A 20,700-nucleotide genomic window follows, 5' to 3' on the forward strand; every position below is an offset into this window, starting at 1 on the left:
ACTTTCAGCCCTAACCTCCTTCCACCACAACCTCTGGAGATAAGAAAGAGGCTAGGGATTGAGTCAGTCACCAATGGCCAATGACTTTATCAACTCTTCCCAAGTAAGGGAACTTCCCCCCAGATGCTAACTGAAGAAGCTTGGAGAGCTTCTGGATTGGTGAGCCCATCAAGGTTCTGGGAGGGTGGCACACCTGGAGAGGGCATGGAACCTTTGCACATACCTGCCTACACCTCTCTTCCGTGTCGCTCTTCCTGAGTTGTATCCTTTATGAAAATAACAGATAATAGTAGAGTGCTTTCCTGAATTCTGTGAGCCATTCTAGCAAACTATTGAACCTGACGAGGGGGTGGCGGAAACCTCTGTTTTATAGTCAGTTGGTCAGAAGTACAGGAGGCCCAGGGGCGCCCTGGGGGGCTCAGTCAATTAAACATCCAACTCTTGATTTCGGCTCAGGTCATGATCTCGAGGTTCGTGAGGTCTAGGCCCACATCGGGCTCTGCACCTACAGTGCGGAACTTGCTCGGCATTCCCTATCTCCCTCTCTCTGTGCCCCTTCACACCCCCCCCCCCAAAATAAATAAACATTTAAAAAAAGGAAGTACGGAGGCCTGGACTTGTAGTTGGTGTCTAAAGTGGGGGCGGTCTCATAAGACTGAGCCCTTTAGGGGTGGGGTGTGCTCTCCCTGCGGGTAGTTGGTGTTGGCAGAGTTACGAGCCCGTTTTCCCTTACTGGTCTCTTACCGGTGAGCATACAGGATGCCTCTGGTCTTTTGCTACTTCAAAAGACTACACTGTGCTTCAGTAACAAGACCTACATTTGTGTTCCCTTATTACTTGTAGGATCCGTTCATAACCGTGGAACTTCTGGGTCAACAGGTGTGTGCTAATACTATTTTCATAGATTTTACCATATTGCCCTCCAAGAAGGTGACACCCATTTACAAATCCCCACAGTAATGTTGGAGTATAACTTCGCCCTGCTTCTGACAACGTAACGTTATCAGACCGCTTCGTCTTTCCTGGCGGATAGCGGCCGAGCCATTCAGCTTTCCCAGCCAGGGTTTTGCTGGGCTGTGATAATTGCATAAGACAGGTGGTCACTGGTGGTGACCCACAGAAATGCTATTTTGGAGTGATTTTTTTTTTTTTTGGTTGGGGTACAACTACAGGAACCTGATGCAGGGGAGCCCCCTGCAAGCCTTCGCCTAAACCTGCATCTGTCCATACTGTTTGGATTTGGCTGACGACTGGGTGACTCCTCAAGGCCATTCATTATACAGTAAGTTGATCAGGGGCGAGCTGAGCTTTGGTCCCTGAGTAATCAGGCACTGAGAGGGAGAATTACTACCTGAGCTAATAGGAGGGATAGATACCCTGTAAACTGGGCACACGTGTCCATCCTCAACACCATTCATGGCGTCTAAACCCAAATGCCAATGTTTAGGGTTGCCATGCTGGCCTCCAACGTAGAACGGTCTCCAAAATTCCAGGCTACTTGTTTCAAGAATGACAGAGGTTAGGGGCGCCTTGGTGGCTCAGTTGGTTAAGTGTCCAACTTCGGCTCGGGTCACGATCTCATGGTCCGCGAGTTCGAGCCTTGAGTCGGGCCCTGTGCTGACGGCTCAGAGCCTGAAGCCTGCTTCGGATTCTGGGTCACCCTCGCTCTCTGTCCCTCCCCCACTCGTGCTCTCTCTGTCTCTCAAAATAAATAAACATTAAAAAGAAGAATGACAAAAGTTAGGCAGCGACGTAAATATTTTAGTTGCAACTTAAAACTGCTATTTCTCCTTTGAGCTCTTTGACCCTCAGCAGACTTGGAGGGGAAGGGGGCCTCACCAGCATCCCCCTCAGCTCGGCACAGATCCTCCTGTTCCTGATCCCTCCAGGGGGGGCAGCAGTTTGACAGGCAGGGCACGCGTGTCTTTATTGGTCCATTCCAGTATACTCTGAGTGCGCACAAAGTGCCAGGCACGGTGCTGGGCTCTGGGGCTTCTGAAATGACTGGAAACGAGTTCCAGGCAGACCTACTGTGCACACGCTCACATCCTGCTGCCCTCGTTCCCCGCCAAGTACAGGCCAAAGCCAGTGCCTGGGGTTGTTCTCGACTGTTGGGGCTCAGTCATGGGTTGTCCTGAAGGTGTGTAGGACAGGCGCATGTGGTGGGCTCAGGGCAGTGTGAGCCATGTGTGTGTAAATGTTCAATCTGCTGCCAGATCGCCCTCCAGGAAGCCCCGTTCAGATCATGCTGTGCCTCTACTTAAATGCCATCTGAGGGCCTCCCTGCCCGAGGGCTAACTCCCTCAGATAATCTCCAGCTTGCTACAGATTCCTCAGGCTACCTACCACCTGCATTTTTTACTCAGCAGGGCCAGAGCAGAAGATCCTTCCTGCCTCCCTGGGTGGGCTCACTGTTCTCCCAGCCAGGATGGCGCTTCCTCCCTTTCCCACAATTTTAAAATTTTATCCTTCAAGGCTCTGCTTCTTTCTCTTTCTTTAAGCTTAATTATTTATTTTGAGAGACAGAAAGAGCATGAGCGTGGGAGGGGCAGAGAGAGAAAGAGAGAGGGAACCTCAAGCAGGCTCCGCGCTGTTGATGTGGAGCTCGATGCGGGGCTCGAACCCATGAACCTGAGCTGAAATCACGACCTGAGCTGAAATCAAAAGTTGGACGCTTAACCAAGTGAGCCGCGTAGGTGCCCCGCGGCTTCGTTTCATTGAGTGTCTGCTCCCTTCCCCAGCTCCTTGCAAACTTCCTGCCTCCTACCAGGGCAGTGAAATGCACACTGGATGTCACTTTCAGTTCAGCCACTTAATGTGACATTGCACAAATTCTGTGTCTGTCTGCTCCCTTCTCCAGCTCCTTGCAAACTCCCTGGCTCGTACCAGGGCATTGAAATGCACCCTGGATGTCAGTCTCAGTTCAGCCACTTAATGTGACATTGCACAAATTCTGGAACCTCAGTGAACTTAACATGTGCTACTCTGTCAAATGGGGATAATAATAATACTGTTCACCAGGCCACACCCGCGAGCCAGCGCCCTGTTGCGGAGAATGCGATGGCATTCTGTGACTGTGGGGCTGCAGTGGGATTGCTGACCTTGGAGATGCATTAGGAAGGCAGAGCGTTAAGGGAAGAGTGGCTTTGGCCCTCCCTCACCTCTGCCTCTGCCCCCCACCCTCGGGTGCCTCAGAGATCAGCTCTTGTGTGCCTTGGAGTTTTCTCGTTGCTCCTCAACATTTCTGTGAGTCTCCGCGTAACCGACAGTCCTGGTTTGCTTCTAGCACTGACACTCCCCAATCCTGGGAAAACCCCTGGGCACCCTGGGAGGGCTGGTCATCCCAAGGCTAGTGACATAGACCTGAGCCGAGGAGAGCAAGCGCGGGGGCCCGAGTGCTGTGCCCTGCGGGGCCTCACACGTGTCCTGTCACCCCCGCCTCACAGCCTTCGTCTGGAGGCTTTTCAGTCCTCTTTCCACAGCAGAGGAAGCTGAGGCTCTCGAAGGTGAAGGGATTTCTCCACGGGGAGGACACCCCCCGGGTTGAGTCCACGTGGATCTGCTCACATCATGAGCCTCCACCGCACCTCCCCGCCTCTTGGAATAACACTTTTGTCCTGTGCTTCCTCGCTCCGCCGCCCTGCTCCAGCAGTGTTCCTGATGTAGGCTTTCTGACTTCCAGTTTACTGCTCACAGGCTCGCTCAGGGTGACAGCAACACTTGCTGGTTCTCGGCTGTGTCAGATGGTCATGCTGGCTGCACAGGTGGCTTTCCAGATAAGATGAGTTGTCCCGATAAAGGTGGCCTCCATGACTCCTGACACCCAGAGTCTGCACCAGCCATCCGTCCGTCTATTAGTTGATACCCTTGTTCATCGAAATTGTGGTCTGAATAGGCTTGACCTTTGCTGTGATTTCAGGAAATAGATCCATCTTCAATCATCAATTTCTTTAAAGCAGCAAAATACAACCTCTGTAATTTATTTGTCAGAAAAGGAGTAAGGAACCATTCTGAGTAGTATATTCCAGCCCATTCCTGGTAGCTGATTTCTGCTGGCACTTTCCCTCTGATTAGTTTCTTTTTCTTAATGTTTATTTATTTGGAGAGAGAGAGCGAGCACGCGCGGTGGAGGGGCAGAGAGAGAGAGGGAGGGGGAGAGAGAATCCCAAGCAGGTTCTGTGCTGTCAGCCCAGAGCCTGACACAGGGCTCAATCTCACCAAGTGTGAGATCATGACCTGAGCCGAAATCGAGAGTCAGAGGTGCCCCTCCCTCTGATTAGTTCTAAGTGGGTCTCCCCAGTACCAGGAAGTCAGGCTTTCAGGGAGCACCTTGGTTCAGGTTCTAGTGACTTCTGCCTTATTAAAAATCTTTAATTCTGTGACGCCTTCTTTAAAGGAGGGATGTGCATCTGGGAAATGGGTAGAATTTAGTTCTTCTCTGCTTTTCACATAGAAAGCAAGTGAAGATAGGGGCGCCTGGGTGGCTCAGTCGGTTAAGTGTCCGACTTCAGCTCAGGTCACGATCTCGCGGTCCGTGAGTTCGAGCCCCGCGTCGGGCTCTGGGCTGATGGCTCAGAGCCTGGAGCCTGTTTCCGATTCTGTGTCTCCCTCTCTCTCTGCCCCTCCCCCGTTCATGCTCTGTCTCTGTCTCAAAAATAAATAAAGTTAAAAAAATTTTTTTTTTAAAAAGAAAGCAAGTGAAGATATAAACCAAGGTCAGCTTTTAACCTTTCTTTAAACTTTGTCCACCAGATTGCTTTGTCTAATCAGGAGAACCTTAAAAAGGTTTTTTAAAATACATGTTATTTTTTTATTCAGTAAACAACTGAAATTCAAAACTTATATAAATGTATAATTTGGAAAATAAAATTCCATTGCCATCCAGTCTCTAAGGGGCAATCCCTGTGGACAGTGAACATATATTACTACAACATTTTCTGTATGTAATAGGTACCTATTTATACAAACATAAATAAGATCATATTATGCTCCTTTATAAATCTATTTTTTAACCTAGTAACATGTTGTAGACACTCTCCCTTGTCCATGCAAAACTTATCCTTGTTAATGGCTGCCTGGCATCCATTTTCCAAGTGAAATCTGATTTATTAAACCAACCTCCTTGAATAGAACATTTTGAGCCAGGTCTAAGGATTGGTCTAGCTGCTAACTTTCTCTGGACTTGTTCTGAGTGATCTTAGCATGAGGTACAGAGGCGGGTTACTCATTAATTCAACTTTTTAAACTAAGGTGACAAGCAGTTTGCCTTTAAATTTTTAGAACTGTTAATTTTCCCTCCTAATTATAGATAGATAGGAAGAGGAACTCTTTGTTCTAAAAACCTAGTTAAATGCCTGGTTGGTTTGATTAGAAGGAGGTTTTAATATTAAAATCTTTATTATTTTTTTAAGTTTCTTTATTTATTTTTTTAGTTAATCTCTACACCCAAGGTGGGGCTCGAACTCACAACCCCAAGATCAAGAGTCACATGCTTCCCTGACCTCGCCAGCCAGACACCCCAGGAGGAGGTTTTTATGGTCAAAGGAAAATACAGACTAGTCGACCAGTTTCCAGCTGTATCAGCATCTCAGAAACTTGGACTTGTTATTTTTGTTTGTTTGCTTTTCAGGTTTGCTATTTCTTGGGCCAGAGTACCTATAAGACTCAAAATGAAGGTCCCTAAGGGTATTGAAAGGGCTGGCAGTATCCCAGGAAACTAATCTGTCAGTAACCTTGACCAATATGTTTAATGTGAGTGTGCGTGAAATACACATGTTGCGATGCAGGTTTATCACTAGCTCTAAATATGGTTCTCCAAATCTTATGGTAATCATATTCCAACTGTTCGTATTTGGGGTCAGAGAAATCTGAAACCATAGATAAATGATCATCACAAGGTGAAGTGGGAAAAACAGTTTTTTGTATGTTTGCTTTTTTAATGGAAGTATAGTGGACGTACAATGTTACACAGTGAGATTCCACAGGTCTTTATGTTATGCTGTGCTCACCACAAATGCAGTTACCCTCTGTCACCATACAACACTATTGCATTGACTACATTCCCTGTGCTGTACCCTTCATCCCCATGACTTGTCCCATAACTACAGCCTGTACCTCTCTCTCCCCTTCACCAATTTTACCCATCTCCTCACCCCCACCCCTCTGGAAACCATCAATTTCTTCTCTGCATTTATGGGCTTGTTTCTGCTTTTTGTTTGTTGGTTTGTTTTGTGTTTTAAATTTTACATGTAGGTTAAATCCTACAGTATTTGAATTTCTCTGTCTGACTTATTTCATTTAGCATCATACTCTCAAGGTCCATCTGTGTTGTCCCAAATGGCAAGATCTCATCCTTTTTTATGACTAATACTCCATTGTGTGTGTGTGTGTGTGTGTGTGTGTGTGTGTGTGTGTGTGTATTCCAAACATTTTCGATCGGTGTGTTTTTATTCTTGTCTCTGGATATTTTTATTTCTTTTTGATTTTCTCATTGAGGTCTGTCACCTCCCTGATTAGGTTCACCCCCAGGTATTTTAGTCTTTATAGAGCAATTGCAAATGGAATGTTCTCTTAATTTCTATTTGTGCTACTTTATCATAGTGTATAGAAATGCAACAGATTTCTATATATTCTATATTCAGCAATGACGGGATTCATTTAATATTGCTAAATTTCTGGTGGTGTCTTTAGGAAAAAGTTTTGAATAAGACAAAACTGCACTTAAGTCCCATCCTTTCCATTTCCTAGCTACATGGGCATGTTGCTGACTCATGTAAAAAATTAGAAGGATTGGTAAGCACGTAAGTATGTATTATCATAACTGGCACATGAAGTCTTGCCTAAATTATAGTTCTCTTTCCTACTTGCGTGTTACCTTTTATTTTTATTTATTTATTTACTTATTTTAACGTTTATTTATTTTTGAGACAGAGAGAGACAGAGCACGAACGGGGGAGGGTCAGAGAGAGGGAGACACAGAATCTGAAACAGGCTCCAGGCTCTGAGCTGTCAGCACAGAGCTCGACGCGGGCTCGAACTCACAGGCCGTGAGCTCATGACCTGAGCCGAAGTCAGCCAGCCGCTTAACAGACTGAGCCACCCAGGCACCCCGAGTGTTACCTTTTAGATATGCAAATTTGTCAAACCATTTCGGCAGCAGCATTTCTCAGGAAATCTTACCCTTCTTGTTGCTATAAATATTTGTCATTCACTTATTCAACTCAACAAAGATTTAATGACCAATCCCTCTGTGTCCGGAATTCTGCTGGGGGACACAAAGATGAAGAAAATACATTAACTCCTGCCCTCTGAGGGCTGACCTGGAATTTGACCTCTGTTTTCTTCCTGAGAGAGGGGGCAAATGTGGCAAAATGTTAATAATTAGTGAATTAAGGAGAAGGTACATATTAATTGTACTTGCCTTTCAACTTTGCTGTGAATTTAACATGTTTTAAAGCCCAGAGTTGGCGAGAAAATCGATCTCTGTTACTCGGCAGTTGTAACCCATGAGAACCATTATTACCTCCCAGTGTCTCACCTTGATGTTTATCAGATTATGTCTAGTCACCTAGCCGAGGCCTTTTCGGAGAGAAACACTAGTGGAAAATGCTGGGGATAGGAGAAGGCAGGGAGAAATGTCTGGAAAAGTTAACAGGTGTGGTTACCTAGAGCCACACAGCAGGGGCCGTGGAGCACCTGGACACCCAAAGATTGAGGGGCCAAACAGGAAGTGGAGGGCGGAAACCAAGGGATGGGCTCTGAGCTTAAGTCCTGCCCTGTTCATTACCCAATGTCCAGCCGTCTCTGGCCGGTCTTCTCAGGGAGGGTGCGGGGGCATTTGTCACATTCCGTACTCTCCACTGCCAACCAGTGATGACTGATTTGAGCATGGAGATTAAATATGTGGGCTTTGGAGCCAGCTTGTGTGACTCTCAACCTTGCAGAATGAACTTGGACAAGCTAGTTAGTCCTGTTGACAATGAGGTTTTGCTCCATTCTCGATAGAATTGCAGTAGGTTGTGTGCGAGACATTAATGAGGCAATTTGTGCAGGTGGTTGCACGGGGCTTGTGCATGGCACCCGCTTACTACACGTATGACGGCATATATGTATGACCTCAGTCAACGGTGCTAGTACATACTTGTGCAGAAACTTCTGCTTGACGCCTCTTTGACTCACCCACCGCCCACATCTAGTTTGCCAGCATGTTTCTTCTCCCCGTTCATGCCCTGTGAGGCTATGCCTCATCTCTTCTTTTTATTTTATTTTATTTTTTAATGTTTATTTATTTTGGAGAGAGAGACAGAGACAGAGCATGAGCAGGGTTGAGGCAGAGAGAGAGAGGGAGACACACAATCCAAAGCAGGCTCCAGGCTCCGAGCTGTCAGCACACAGCCCAACATGGGACTTGAACTCACAGACCGTGAGATCATGACCTGAGCTGAAGTCGGACGCTTAACCGACTGAGCCACCCAGGTGCCCCTAGACCTCCATCTCTTATCTGTCCCCTGCAGCAGCCACCTGCCTGCTCTTCCTGCATCTGGGCTTATCCCCTCTCCCCCAGAATGACATTCTCAAGCTTAACGGAGAATGTCCCCTCCTGCCTGAACCCTCCTGTGGTGCCCATCGGCCATGAATGAACCCCACTCCTGACCCTCACATTGTGGCCCGTGTCCTGCCAGCTCTCCAGCCCCACCTCTGTCTCTCCCCACTGCATTCTGACGTGCTGGCCTTCCTTCTGTCCCTCAGACACACCAGCACTCACCATCCCCTCACAGTTTTTTCACGTGCTCCCTCTGCCTGACCTGCTCTTCCCTCAAGTCTCCACACGTTGCATGCCTGTCATTCAGGTCTCCATTCAAAGGTCATCTCCTCGGGGCGCCTGGGTGGCGCAGTCGGTTAAGCGTCCGACTTCAGCCAGGTCACGATCTCGCGGTCAGTGAGTTCGAGCCCCGCGTCAGGCTCTGGGCTGATGGCTCGGAGCCTGGAGCCTGTTTCCGATTCTGTCTCCCTCTCTCTCTGCCCCTCCCCCGTTCATGCTCTGTCTCTCTCTGTCCCAAAAATAAATAAAAAACACGTTGAAAAAAAAATTTAAAAAAAAAAAAACAAAGGTCATCTCCTCAAACCCCTTTGCACTGCTGGTGGGAATGCAAAGTGGTGCAGCCGCTCTGGAAAACAGTATGGAGGTTCCTCAAAAAAATGAAGAATAGGACTACCCTACGACCCAGCAATTGCACTACTAGGTATTTATCCAAAGGATAACAGGAGTGCTGATTCTATTGGGCCCATGCACCCCACTGTTTATAGTAGCCAAAGTATGGAAAGAGTCCAAATATCCATCGACTGGTGAATGGATAAAGAAGTGGAATACACACACACACACACACACACACACACTGGAATATTAGCTATCAAAAAGAATGAAATCTTGCCATTTGCAACAACATAGATGCAAGTAGAGTGTATTCTGCGAAGCGAAATTAGAGAAAAACAAATATCCTATGACTTCACTCATGTGTGGAATTTAAGACACGAAACAGATGAACATAACGGAAGGGATGCAAAAAGAATATAAACACATAAGAGACTCTTAAATACAGAGAACAAACCGAGGGTTGCTAGAGGGGTTGTGGGTGGGAGGATGGGCTAAATGGGCGATGGGCATTATTAAGGAAGACGCTTGTTGGGATGAGCACTGGGTGTTATACGTAGGGGATGAATCGCTGGATTCTACTCCTGAAATCAAATCGTTATTGCACAGTATGCTAACTGACTTGGATGTAAATTTAAGAAAAAAAATAATTAAAAAAAAAAAAAGGTCATCTCCTCTGCGAGATCTTCCCTGACCATTCTCTCTAGAGCCACCTTTACCCCACTGGTCACTAGTGCCCTGTTTTATTGTCTTTAAAGCACTTGTCATTATCCAGAATGATTTCATTTGTTTATTTCATCCTTGTGTGCCTCCTGTTTAGAATGGAGTCACCAGGGAGGTTTACTGTTCATCCAGTAAACAGTCACCTTGGATCTTGTTCGCGGGTGTGTGTGTGTGTGTATGTGTATATATGTATGTGTGTGTGGACACACAGACACACTATGTATACACACACACACACACACACACACACACAATATAGCACAGACTGAAGCAACAGAAATTTATTTTCTCACAGTTCCTGAGGATGGACAGTCCTAGATCCCGGGTCTAAGCACAGGTCAGTTCAGTTTCTAGTGAAATCTCTCTTCCTGCTTCTTGCTGCAACCTCACATAGCATTTTCTCTCATTTCCCCCTTACATTCCTGTGGAGAGGTAATGAGAGAGAGAGAGAGAGAGAGAGAGAGAGAGAGAGAGCGCGCTCTCTGGTGTCTCTTCTTATGAAGACAGTTATCTTATTGGATCAGGGCCCTACCGTTATGACCTCATTTAACCTGGATTACCTCCTCTTTTTTTTTTTTTAATTTTTTTAAATGTTTATCTTTGAGAGAGAGACAGAGACAGAGACAGAGTGTGAGTGGGGAAGGGGCGAGAGAGACACAGAACCTGAAGCAGGTTCCAGGTTCCGAGCTGTCAGCACAGAGCCCGATGCGGGGCTCAAACTCACAAACTGTGAGATCGTGACCTGAGCCGAAGTCGGACGCTTAACTGACTGAGCCACTCAGGTGCCCCTAACCTTGATTACCTCCTTAGCGGCTGCATCTTCAAATACAGTCACACTGGAGGTTTGGATTCCGACATGGGAGTTTCGTGATGCGGGGTACAATTACTCGGTCTATAATGTTCACCACTGTAGTGCCAGCACCAGAACCTAGAAGATAGCCTGGCATGTGCTAGGCACTCAATAAATAGTTGCTGAATAAATCAACGAGTCGTGAAAGTCCGCTTTCCTCTAAGTTCATACAGACGCTGCCCCACATCTGGCATTCCATCCTGCAGGTCAGGGTGTGTCCCTGTACATCCCCCAGTCGGCCATCAATGCCACGGTGGAGGAAGACATCTTGCTCTCGGTTGAGTACTCCTGCCATGGCGTCCCCACCATTGAATGGAAGTATACCTCCAACTGGGGCGCACAGAAGATCGTGGAGTGGAAGCCGGGCACTCAGGCCAACATCTCCCAGAGCCACAAGGACAGGCTCTGCACTTTCGACAACGGCTCCATCCAGCTCTTCGGCGTGGGCGTGAGGGACTCGGGCTACTACATCATCACGGTGACGGAGCGCTTGGGGAGCAGCCAGTTTGGCACCATCGTGCTGCACGTGTCGGGTAAGGCAGCCCCCCCGGGGCCTGGCACCTCTCTGAACTGCCCACGTGTGGGGCAGCGACTTTGTGATATTAAAAGAGCCATTATCTTCCCCTTGCCCTGCCCGCCCCGTAGAGATCCTCTACGAAGACCTCCATTTTGTGGCTGTCTTCCTTGCTTTGCTCGCTGCCGTGGCCGCGCTGTTAATCAGCCTCATGTGGGTTTGTAATAAGTGTGCGTATAAATTCCAGAGGAAGAGAAGACACAAACTCAAAGGTAATTCTCTGGGCCCTGTGGTGATCCATTCACGCTTTTATGGCAGGAGGTGGTTCTTGTTATCCTGGTCTCACCGAGAACCCTCCCCCCCACCGTGGCTGGCGGGCAATTGACCGGCTTGTCTTTTGCTTTGCAGAGAGCACCACTGAGGAGATTGAGCTGCAAGATGTGGAGTGTTAGCCAAGGCTGCGCCCAGTTACATTCCTACCTCAAGAGGAGAAGAGTATTTTCCACAAAGGGCGCGAACGCGGCCAATCCGCCCTCCCAGCCTCCTGCCGCCCGGCCGTAGCCACACGGTCCCGAGGGGACTGCGGATGTTAGCGAAATTGACTCCGTGGACTCGAGGAGTCTGGATTGGACAAAGTCCGTTCTAGTGCTTGCGAGAAGCTCAAGGAGAAGCGCGCTTGAGGCTTTGGGCCAGAGCCTCGCTCGGCTCCCACTTTGCGGACCCACGCCAGTGGCCTCGTGCTGGTCCGGCCGCTTGCTGGCTACACTCGTCGCGGCCCTGGGGGTGGCCGCTGGAGGCCGCTGGAGGCATCCCCGTGTCCAAGGCCGGAGTGGCCCCGGACCGAGTGTGCAGCCAGCATTGGACAGGCTCTCCGTGTTCCTTTCTGCTCTGCTGGTCCCTCCAGCCTCTGCTGCGGGAGCTACTGTGAGAAAACCCGAGGCTTTTAGATGATCTGCCTGCCATGCAGGGGGAGAGACTGGGCCCTAATGAGGTGCTTGGAGTAGACCCTGGGGCCTGGTTAGGGAGAGGGGCTCCGCTTGTTCCTGAGGGACCAGTGTCAGAAGCAAGGAATAGGGAGAAAATGACCTCTCTCTTCCTCTCGTAGCCCAACATTAATTGGATTTTCCCTCCTCTGGCCCCTACTTAGGCCAGAGTGAGGAACACAGATGTTCATCTCCACTGTGGGCAGCAGCTGGCCTCCAAATGGCTTCCCGACAAGCCAGGTTCTGGTACCTGTGAAAGCGAGCCTGCGTGGTGGGTGGTACGACTGTGCCCCTCGTCACCAACACTTTGTCTCAAGTCAGGCCCTTGCTCCCTCCCAAGTGGGCTTAGGAACACTTGGCGCTCACCTACCTCACAGTCGGGGTATCAGGTGAAGCCCACAGTATGCACAGAGCTCACTGAGCAATTTCAGGAAAGCAGGAGGATTCTTCAAGGGTCTGGAAAGCCAAGCAGTCTACCGAGTGCTGTAAACTGATACACGCTCTGGTGTACCGGGGCTCCACGGGGACCTGGGGACTGGAGCACAAGTGGCCTGGGCTCTTAGGCTCTCGGCTTGTCAGTCACCGTGTTTACTTGAAAGTTTCTCCACCCCGACTTCCATTTGGCAAGCTCTAAATAGGCATGAACTTGTTTTCCATTATCCTTTCTCTCTCCAACACTCTTAGCTACAGACCAAACGCACCAGCCCAATTAGTGGAGCATTCCCTTCTCTTCTCCTCTTTGTTTTTTGAAATGTTTGTTTTTGCGAGAGAGGGGTGGGGTGGCCAGGGAGGGGCAGAGAGCGAGGGGGACAGAAGATTCAAAATGGGCTCTGTGCTGTCAGCAGAGAGCCCGACTTGGGGTATGAACTCATGAACTGTGAGATCATGACCTGAGCCGAAGTCCCATGCTTCACCAACTGAGCCACTCAGGTGCCCCTCTCTTTGCTTGAAGTCCCCAGTGTCAATATCTTTTCTACTTCCCATGTGGCAAAAAAAGTTGCTTGGAGAAGTTAGGCCTTTCTCTAAATAATCCGGGGTAACAAGAAGGGATTTTTGGAGTAGTCACACAGGAGCTCTGTGCTCTTAGAGAAAGACTCTAAAGGCACTACTTGATTCAAAAGGCAAGAGAGCAGTTGGTCTACACAACTGATTTGTAGCTTGAGCACCTGCACAGAGAAGGTTCTCACCCCCCAGGCCACCTCCTGTGCACCCACTTGTAAGCACGCACACCTGTGCCCTTTCCCCAGGCAGCAGTCAGAGGAACCAGTCCCCCCCCACCCCCCGCCCCGGGATGGGTTCCTCATACAAGTCCCCACTATCATGAAGAAGCAGGGTGGGAGTACGGGAATAAAAAGGGGGCCAAGGATAATCTGATTAGTTCTTTCTTCTCTTTCCCACAGAAAGCGCATCAGCAGGAAACCCGTTTGGATCTGGGCACCTGCTGGCATCTGTGTGTGCTCTTTTACACCACCTGCTTTCCAGAACTGTGCTTCTAGCTTGTCAGAAGTCAGGGGTGGTACTCTCCAGAATAAAAGGAGAACTGGAAAAGTGGAACCAGTGAGAGGCCTTCATGGCAAACCCAAATGTAAATTAAACTGCCCCCCACCCCAAAGCTCATGAAAAGTTATGCCCCTGGCTTTCCATGTCTTTATTTTGCACTTTTAAAGCTCCCTCCATCCTGAACAGTCTTGTGGAAAGTATTTGATTCCAGAGCCTGAAGTGTTTGTCTATTTTTCAGAAAAGAAAATCTGAAATTCCAGAGGTTGGCCACTGGAAATGTTAAGCTATAAATTATGTTTTAAACTGTGAAAAAAAAAATTGTTGTAAAGAACAAAATAAAGCCTGAAAATAAAGCCCCAGCCCTTTGTGTGTGAGCCCAGTCCTGCCAAGCGCTCAGAGGCCCTGGGTGAGGTTTCCATCACCTGTGGGCATTAGAAAAACCTCAGCCACAGCCATGGGTCTGGCACCTTTTTAATTTTAATTTTAATTTTTTTTCAATATATGAAGTTTATTGTCAAATTGGTTTCTATACAACACCCAGTGCTCATCCCAAAAGGTGCCCTCAATACCCATCACCCACCCTCCCCTCCCTCCCACCCCCCATCAACCCTCAGTTTGTTCTCAGTTTTTAACAGTCTCTTATGCTTTGGCTCTCTCCCACTCTAACCTCTTTTTTTTTTTCCTTCCCTTCCCCCATGGGTTTCTGTTAAGTTTCGCAGGATCCACATAAGAGTGAAACCATATGGTATCTGTCTTTCTCTGTATGGCTTATTTCACTTAGCATCACACTCTCCAGTTCCATCCACGTTGCTACAAAGGGCCATATTTCATTCTTTCTCATTGCCACGTAGTATTCCATTGTGTATATAAACCACAATTTCTGTATCCATTCATCAGTTGATGGACATTTAGGCTCTTTCCATAATTTGGCTATTGTTGAGAGTGTTGCTATAAACATTGGGGTACAAGTGCCCCTATGCATCAGTATTCCTGTATCCCTTGGGTAAATTCCTAGCACCGCTATTGCTGGGTCATAGGGTAGGTCTATTTTTAATTTTCTGAGGAACCTCCACACTGCTTTCCAGAGCAGCTGCACCAATTTGCATTCCCACCAACAGTGCAAGAGGGTTCCTGTTTCTCCACATCCTCGTCTGGCACCTTTTTTAAATGACGAGGAACTGTAAACATTTTTTAGTGATTCTGAAAAACACCTGCCCGTCATTCTGCCCTGCATCCTCCCAGAAGCCTAATTGGAAGTTTTTGCTTCCAGAGTATTAATCATAATTCAACAGAGTCCTTTCTGCTTCCGGAAAGGGCTGAAATAAAGATGTGACCATTGTACCACCGCGTTCAACAGTGCGTGAGATGCCGCACGGAACATAACATGCTCTGTCAACAGAACGTCCTCTCAGATTGCGATCTAAGAAAATTAGAAAGGTATACACTGTACTTTCTCATTTCATCGTGTTCCGGGTTTGGAAGGACGGCGGAGGCCCCCGTGGGAGGCACGCACAGCACGCCACGCCCCCTTGAGATAGAAGTCACAGGAAGGTGAGGAGCTGCGCAGTGCGAGGTAGCCAGTTCTGAGACCTGCCCTGAGCAGGAGCCTGCTGTCAAACCCTGGGGCAAGGGGAACCCTCCCTCTGCCATCGGTTGCATGGAAACCCATCCCAGCCTGGGTTTCTTTGGCCGCTGCAGGGAAGCAGCGAGCACCTCTGGTTTAGGGACGCAGAGCCAGGCCTGTGGCCACTGTGGGCGCGTCTGTCCACAACGCAACTTCTCAAGGGGTGGCGGCCTTTCCAGTCGGCGCGTGGTGAGGCTCAGGACACCACTTCCATTGCCTTTTAGAAATCGGGTGGGCGTTGGGGCTTGGTTTCATTGCAAAGGTGAGAAATCCTTCTTTAAAATTGAAATGATACTCAAGTCTGTATATAAAGTAAAAAGTAAAATTCTCCCTCAAGTCCTACTCCTCAGAGGGAAGAGTAGTTACATTGGGCATGTATCCTTTCAGCCGTAGGCATCTGTGAACACCTCTCTCTCTCTCTCTCTCTCTCTCTCTCTCTCTTTCTCTCCATGCACACATCCCAATAGTCCATCTGTTTTCTTTTTAGGCAAATGGGCTTCTGTGATATGTGTTATCCTACAATTGGCTTGTTTTCCCTTAATGTTTCTTAGGCATTATTTCGTGTCTCTACTTATTCCTAAACTTCATTCTTATTGCCTGCACAGTGCAATCCCTAGCATGGATACATTCCAATTGTTCACTCAGAAGGTACTTTTTATTTCAAATGATATATACGAAAATAAATATCTTGAGCCATCTTTCTTTCAATGGCAGACTTGTTCCTTCAACCAAGGTGGCTTCTTCTTGTTAACTAACACAGTCAGCTCTGTTCCCTAGGAATCCTTTACTCTTTCAGGACTTCAGAGTGATTGTTTCATAATATTGGTGGGTTTTATTGTAAAGCTTATTAGGGACTATTTGGAGGAGGGAGAAAGACTATTGTTCATGTAAAAGAAATCCAAAGTTTCAGCTTTAAAATCTTTTGTGTGTGTTTATTTTTGACAGAGAGAGGGAGAGACAGAGCATGAGTGGGGGAGGGGCAGAGAGAGAGAGAGACACAGAATCTGAAACAGGCTCCAGGCTCTGAGCTATCAGCACAGAGCCCAACGCAGGGCTTGAACTCACAGACCGCGAGATCATGACCTGAGCTGAAGTCAGACACTCAACTGACTGAGCCACCCAGGCGCCCCTAAAGTTTCAGCTTTAGATGTCACCTTATAAAGTGGAAACAGGTAGGTTACATTCCTTTGATGCAACAGACCAGGGTTTGTTTTGGGCAGTTCTGGCCCTAAAAATGCTAAAAGTATTTTTCCTTCAGGTACCTCATGGTTTGAACGATTTCTTTTTTTGCCAAACAAAATGAATTTATTAAACAATTATTTATTTTCCTGTTTTTATTAATCACAAATACTAAAGTGTCAATTAGAATTCTTGGTCAGAACGAAATCATTGGTATCACTTTGATTTGATGGTGTTCTGGCAAAGAAATCTGATGGTGAAGTTTTGTTGGGTAAATGTGTGATCGCCTTTAGGCTTTTTCAAATACTAAACACAGATCACAGTTCTCTATTACTGCCTTTTGGGTCCCAAGGGGCTTGGACTGGGAGTATTTGTAAAGTGCTTCAAAAGAAAAGCTGTGAATAGATTTAGGTATGAGACACATCACTGAGTTCATCTAAATTATTGGGAAGTTTTGCAGGTTGTATGTTACTTTTTGCGGGGGTGGGTTAATCTTAAATTACATGAATAAATAGAGCCAAGACTCTACTAAGAGAAATGTATATTTTTAACCTCAGAAAGCTTTGGTTTCTGGTTTTTTTTTTTTTAACGTTTATTTTTGAGACAGAGAGAGACAGAGCATGAACAGGGGAGGGGCAGAGAGAGAAGGAGACACAGAATCTGAAACGGGCTCCAGGCTCTGAGCTGTCAGCACAGAGCCCAACGCGGGGCTCAAACTCACGAACCGTGAGATCATGACCTGAGCCGAAGTCGGACGCTTAACCGACTGAGCCACCCAGGCGCCCCACTTTGGTTTCTGTTTTAATTGAAGTATGATCCACACGCAATGTTATGGTAGTTTCAGGTCTCACCATGTTAGATACCATCTGTCACCGTGTAACGTTATTACAATATTGACTGTATTTCTTGCGCTGTACTTTTAATCTCTGTGACTTATTTCATAATTTGAAGTTTGTACCTCTTAATCCCCTTTATCAATTTCACCCATTCCGCCACCCACCTCCCTCTGGCAACCACCAGTTTGTTCTCTGTATTCGAGTCTGTTTCCGTTTCTTCTTTTGTGTTTCGATTCCACGTATGAGTGAAATCCTATGGTATTTCTCTGACTTGTTTCACTTAGCATAATAGGTGTATATACATATGTAGAAGTACACACACACACACACACACGCACACACACACACACCACTCTTCTTTATCCATTCATCTATTGATGAAAACTTGGGTTGCCTCTATACCTTGGCTATTGTAAATCATGCTGCAATGAACACAGGAGGTCCATATCTTTTCATTTTCTTTGGGTAAATATCCAGCAGTGGAAATACTGGATCACAGGTATTTCTGTTTTTAATTTTTTTGGGAACTTCCACACCGTCTTCCAGTGTGGTTGCGTGAGTTTGCATTCCCACCAACAGTGCATGAGGGGTCCGTTTCCCCTACATCCTCACCAACATGGTTATTTCTTGTCTTTTTGATACTAGGCATTCTGCCAGGTATGAGGTGGCATCTCATTGTGGTTTTGATTTGCATTTTCCTGATGCTGAGTGATGCGGAGTGTCTTTTCATAAGTCTGTTATCCATCTGTATATCTTCTTTGAGAAAATGGCTATTAAGTTCCTCTGCCCATTTTTAAATCATGTTGTTGCTTTTTTTTTTTTTTTTTTTTTTTTTTGGTGTGGAGCTTATCAGCTCTTTATATATTTTGGATTTTAACCCCTTTTGGCTATATCATTTGCAAATATCTTTAACAGGTTGCATTTTGGTTTTGTTGATAGTTTCCTTTGCTGTGCAGAAGCTTTTTATTTTGACGAAGTCTCAGTAGTTTATTTTTGCTTTTGTTTCCCTTGAGACATATCCTTAAATATTTGCTAAGGCCGACATCCAAGAGATTGCTATCTATGTTTTCTTTTAGGAGTTTTATGGTTTCAGGTCTCATATTTACATCTTTAACCCATTTGAGTTAATTTTGTGTACGGTGAAAGAAAGCGGTCCAATTTCATTCTTCTGCATGTAGCTGTCCAGTTTTCCCAACACGATTTGTTGAAGAGACTTTTTCCCATTGCATATTCCTGCCACCTTTGTCCTAGATTAACTGCCCACGTAGCTATGGGTTTATTTCCAGGCTCTCTGTCCTGTTGCACGTGTGCTACTTTTATATCTCAAACTTCTCCCTCATCTACCACTTCAAGCCAAATATAGTCTGTTCTACAACAAATGTTTCACAATCAGTAAATAGGAAGAGAAATAAAGTATAATACGGAGGTTTTCCTGGTTCCTAATCAAGGGGAGCCAGAATATTGGGAGCAGAAAAACACGTTGGCCATGTGGTGAGCTCAACTTTTAAAGAAGTAAAAATGAGCACCAGTTATTTCGGGCTCCTTTACCGTAATTTAGGCCATTTCCTTTTTTGGGTATTTATTTATTTATTTATTTTTTTAACGTTTATTTATTTTTGAGACAGAGAGAGACAGAGCATGAGCAGGGGAGGGTCAGAGAGAGAGGGAGACACAGAATCTGAAACAGGCTCCAGGCTCTGAGCTGTCAGCACAGAGCCCGACGTGGGGCTCAAACTCACGGACCGCGAGATCATGACCTGAGCCGAAGTCGGACGCTTAACCGACTGAGCCACCCAGGTGCCCCCTTTTTTGGGTATTTAGATCGGTCTCAATTTTTCAGTTTGCAGACGGTGATCTCTGTGACTCTGTCCTTTGCGAAGTATGCCTAGAGGATGAATTTCTAGAGGTGGACTTGTAAATAGGAAACAGCAAACTTGAGAACGAAGACGAAGCTCCAGTCACAAAGTTCGCGTAGCACTTGGCACTTGCTATTTCAGACACAGGGTTTCTCAGCTGTGAACTGCCTGTCAACGTCAGTTCCCACCCTGAAGTGAGAGTCAGAGATTTTAGTCCCAAGGCAACGAAGAATTGGAGTACGAAGTAGAAGTGAACCAAGGTATGGAAAGAAATTGACCATAGAGCATAGCTTTCAAAATGAACTGGAAAAAACCAAAAATCTTCATGGCCACAGATGCACTCGCTGTCTTTGTCACCTGTAAATTTAAACAAAACAGGACATTCTAAAGTGCTTTCTCCTACTGGTAAATACAAATAAAGCCGGCGTCTTAACCACTTACTGACTTCTAAAAACGCTGGACTTTCCGAGAACAGTCACTTAATGTTTTCTATCTGCCAGCCCTTTAGAACTTCACATCCATTACCAACCATACTGAGACCTTTGAACCACCACTGAGGTGAGCAGGGGGCATTCTTGTCCTTGTTTTAACACATAAGGGACCAGGTGCAGCCGGGGTAACGTTGCCAAACGGAGACAGCTAAGCAGGGGTAGAACCGACATCAGAACCCAGCTCTTTTGCCAGCCTGTTAAACACACGGTTAGGGACTAACTGGTTTGCTCCCGCTGGCCTCCCAACTTTCCCAACGGTATATTCTTCCCTTGCCGGGTCATCCAGGTTGCAACATTAAGCTGGAGAATGTGAATCAACACAAGGCACATGAGTTGCTGGCCCAGTGGCCGAGCTGCCATCTTCCCCCTGCCTCTCTCCTTCCTTTTCCACTGTTTTCTAAGTAGCGGGTAATGGCTCTTCACTCCCCAGCGATGAAGACCGTGGCAGCGTGAGGTTGCTCCACTGTCCTCAGATGAAGCTTAAGAGAGCCCGTGGTTACACCTTGGGCTCTCCGCTCCACTCGGTGTGGTCGTTGCACTGGCTCCTGACCAGATAATCCTACACAACAAAGCGTTCGTTCTTTCTAGTTGATAGCCATTTTATGGCTATTATAGTAAGAGGGGGGCTTTTATTCTGGATCGCTTTAAACTGTAACTCTTCTAATAACTCATTTTTATTATATTTACCAAATTATCAATTTGCAGTGGATGGAAATTAAACAAAAAAACAACAAAACCCCCACCAAAACGAAGTCTCCTAGCAAAAGTCCTTTGAGTATGAGCCTTCAAAATTACAGAAGACTCCACATGTGAGTAGAGCTGTATGGATTAGCTTAGGATAATTAGCTAAGGCAACTTTTGTGGGCCACCATGAAGAGATTTATTTTTTATAAAGCTTTATAATTGTAGAGTCGTAACAGTTTCTTAGAATTTCCATGGATAGAAAGATGCAGCATCTCGATCAGGAGGGGAAAACAAGCAAACACACACAGA

General features: G+C 46.7%; 1 protein-coding gene across 1 annotated transcript in view; it reads left to right on the plus strand.

Annotated features, from left to right (window-relative positions):
- The window catches only part of VSTM5 (V-set and transmembrane domain containing 5), a 32,303-nt gene extending 17,647 nt beyond the window's left edge, over positions 1–14,656 (plus strand). The window contains exons 2-5 of the mRNA XM_058687491.1: positions 10,931–11,257; positions 11,370–11,510; positions 11,647–12,229; positions 13,622–14,656. Of these exons, the coding sequence (XP_058543474.1) occupies positions 10,931–11,257; positions 11,370–11,510; positions 11,647–11,690 (512 nt within the window). The 3' untranslated portion in view covers positions 11,691–12,229; positions 13,622–14,656. The remainder of the gene's footprint in view (positions 1–10,930; positions 11,258–11,369; positions 11,511–11,646; positions 12,230–13,621) is intronic.
- Positions 14,657–20,700: the final 6,044 nt, after the last annotated feature.

The sequence above is a fragment of the Neofelis nebulosa genome, chromosome 10 (assembly GCF_028018385.1).
Source record: "Neofelis nebulosa isolate mNeoNeb1 chromosome 10, mNeoNeb1.pri, whole genome shotgun sequence".
NCBI classification, from domain to species: domain Eukaryota; kingdom Metazoa; phylum Chordata; class Mammalia; order Carnivora; family Felidae; genus Neofelis; species Neofelis nebulosa.